The sequence below is a fragment of the Chaetura pelagica genome, unplaced genomic scaffold, assembly GCF_000747805.2.
Source record: "Chaetura pelagica isolate M959 unplaced genomic scaffold, ChaPel_1.0 scaffold69, whole genome shotgun sequence".
Classification (NCBI taxonomy): domain Eukaryota; kingdom Metazoa; phylum Chordata; class Aves; order Apodiformes; family Apodidae; genus Chaetura; species Chaetura pelagica.
In genome coordinates, this window is record NW_009970724.1 from 8,704,958 (window position 1) to 8,707,562 (window position 2,605).

The 2,605-nt window shown below is 34.5% G+C and overlaps 1 protein-coding gene across 1 annotated transcript in view; it reads left to right on the top strand.

Annotated features, from left to right (window-relative positions):
• Positions 1-1,355, top strand: part of CCDC18 (coiled-coil domain containing 18) — a 22,210-nt gene extending 20,855 nt beyond the window's left edge. Inside the window, 1 exon segment of the mRNA XM_010006761.1 lies at positions 1,337-1,355. Within this exon segment, the coding sequence (XP_010005063.1) occupies positions 1,337-1,355 (19 nt within the window).
• The last annotated feature ends 1,250 nt before the right edge of the window (positions 1,356-2,605 follow it).

Consider the following 2,605-nt stretch of genomic DNA (forward strand, 5'->3'; position numbering starts at 1 on the left):
ATGTTACTTCTTCCCCTAGGATAAGGTATCGAAGTTCTCTTTCCGTGTAGTCACTAAAGGTACTTGATCTGTTCTTGATCCTGGGACCTCGGCTGTGTTGCAGCTAAATATGAAGATCCTTTCACTACAAATTAAGGCCAAGTCAACTCCTCCATCTTGATTTCAATTAAAGGTTATTTATGAGAGTTTAGAATAGGAACAGTACACACATCATTAACATATTTCCAGCCTTTCCCATGACTTTGCAGTTGATTAGCAAGGAAAGGCTTTCCTAGCTAGCCCCTGTGCAACTCCTGACTAAACCCTTTCCAGACAAATTGCCTTGTTATTTTTGCTAAGGAATGCCAGGTAGGGGGAGGCCCAAAAAAGATATAAGAAAGGCTTTGAAAATAGACCTAGTCCAGTCATGTTCCTTACGAGTCTTGGGGTAAAGGAAGTTAAATTTGAAGTTTATTTTCATTGTACTGAAATACATAAAACACTGGATTTTGGAAACATTTTGTGTAAAATAGAAAATATATTACAGAAGGGTTCTGGCTCCACTTAGACCATGATGTGGTTGCTTCTTTTGTTTAAAAATTGTGTATATTAACATGACATAAGAAAAGACATTCTCTATTAGTAACATATTGCAGACTGACCAATTTTCCACAGAAACTTTCTGTCCTAGTTCTAAAAATTCAATAATGTAATCTGTCTGGGGAAAAGGGAAGGAGATGTGTGTTTTGCCCTGAGGGACACTCTGTCTCATTCTTTTTCCCCTTAATAAACACAGAAGGTAGTGTACTACAGGAACTAGATTAGTTCAGGGAAGGAATGGCTAGATAGGGTTGGTTTCTGTCCTGGTCCACTCTCCCCTTTTTGGGACTCACAAGATAACCAGATCACAGATTTGTTTGTTGTTACTCCCCTTTAATCTGCAGAAGATCTTGTAGATCTTGTAATAATACAGCAATCCAGTACCCTTACAAGTTGTAGGAATTCCAAATAAAGGAACTAGAAAACTTACTGAATGTTAAAAATGGCTTTTTAATTTTTCTCAAAAATTGAAGTAATTTCCCTTATTAAAAAAAAGGATATTTGATTTATAGCCAATTAATGTTTTGTGGCCACAGTTCCTTACTGAAGTGAGAAATAAAATTGTGTTTAAAATGGTAAGTGAAGTAAGAAAATAAGTGCTTAGAGATGTACTTATTTTTTAAAAGTAGTTTTTACAATGCTTTTTTAGAAGTATCTGTAGTATAAAAATAATTAGAAGTTATTATAATAATCTTTCACTCATTAGCTGTAAGCTTATTACGTGCTACTTACAGATGTCTGCGTACTCTATTTATAGGATTCCTCCTGAAGAATAAGCATCTAGCTAAACATTAATAGATACAACACAAACACTTCTATGTTTATAATTAACAGCAGCCATAGTATAGATGGGATGTTATGAAATATTAGCTGATATGGCCCTTGTTGTGCCACAGTACTGGCTAATGTAAACAGAGCTGCTGTGTATCATACACTAGAGAGACCATTTTGTTGGTCAGCTAATACTTCTGCTTGGTTTTCTCTGTAAATGAACTTCCAAATAATTAGGTCTGGCATGTAAGCCTGTTTTTAAAGGGGGGGGCAGAGGGGAAAGCTAAATCACTAGAAATAAAAAAAAAAACCCCTCAACTCCAAATATACTGTGTTTGGTATTGGTTTTTCATTAATTTCTGTATACTCTAGAAAATTCAGGATATTACATTGATGTTGGTAAGATTTTCCGCAGTAGAAATCATAGGCCTTTTTTCTCTTGATACTTGATATCTTGATACTGTTGATAGGGTTTTTACAGGGATTTGTATATGAAGATTCCTTCTCAAAATATTCTGCACAGCATTTTCCTACTTACCTTCTACAACTAGTATGTTGAAAAATCTGTAAATTATGCTCAGTCAAAAAGCAAATGCACTTCAATTACAAGAAGAGTGAACAAAAATGCATTAATAACTTCAGTCTGTGGGACAGAATTTGAGAAAGAAGCCATGGACTTGAGACGTGCATCTAGTTTTCTTGAATTTGTGAGAGAAATCTTTATAATGAAAAGTAACATATTGGTTCAAATAGATTTGTATATGGTAAATAGAGTGGAGAAGTTTAAAGGGTGGTTCTGATCACCAGTATTTTGTTTCAGGGGCAAGAACTGTAGAGGAAGGAATGTTGCCCGTTGAGCAAGCAGCAACCCAGGAATGCTGTTACTGGCAACGTAATCGTGCGTTCCAAGAGGAAATTTTAACGTTGTATTTGTAAATAATGAATGTGGTTATTTCTACTGATGCAAATGACAACCCTTTTATTTTTACAACTGTTTTTGAGATTGCCTTGATATAATAACATCTATTTTTGTGAAATAAATTAATTTTTTAAGTACCTTGAGCTGCAAGTATTAATTTCAGCTGTCATTTTTTTCCAAGGATTTTAAATGGTGTACTTTCACAGCTGGCTTCTAATTAAGAGTACCATGGTATTACCTTGTTAACAACTTCTCTTTGGGAATATTTTCCCTCTTTTTGGTATGTTTGTTTTTTTGGTACACATATAATGTTGCAGACACAACATATTAAAATTG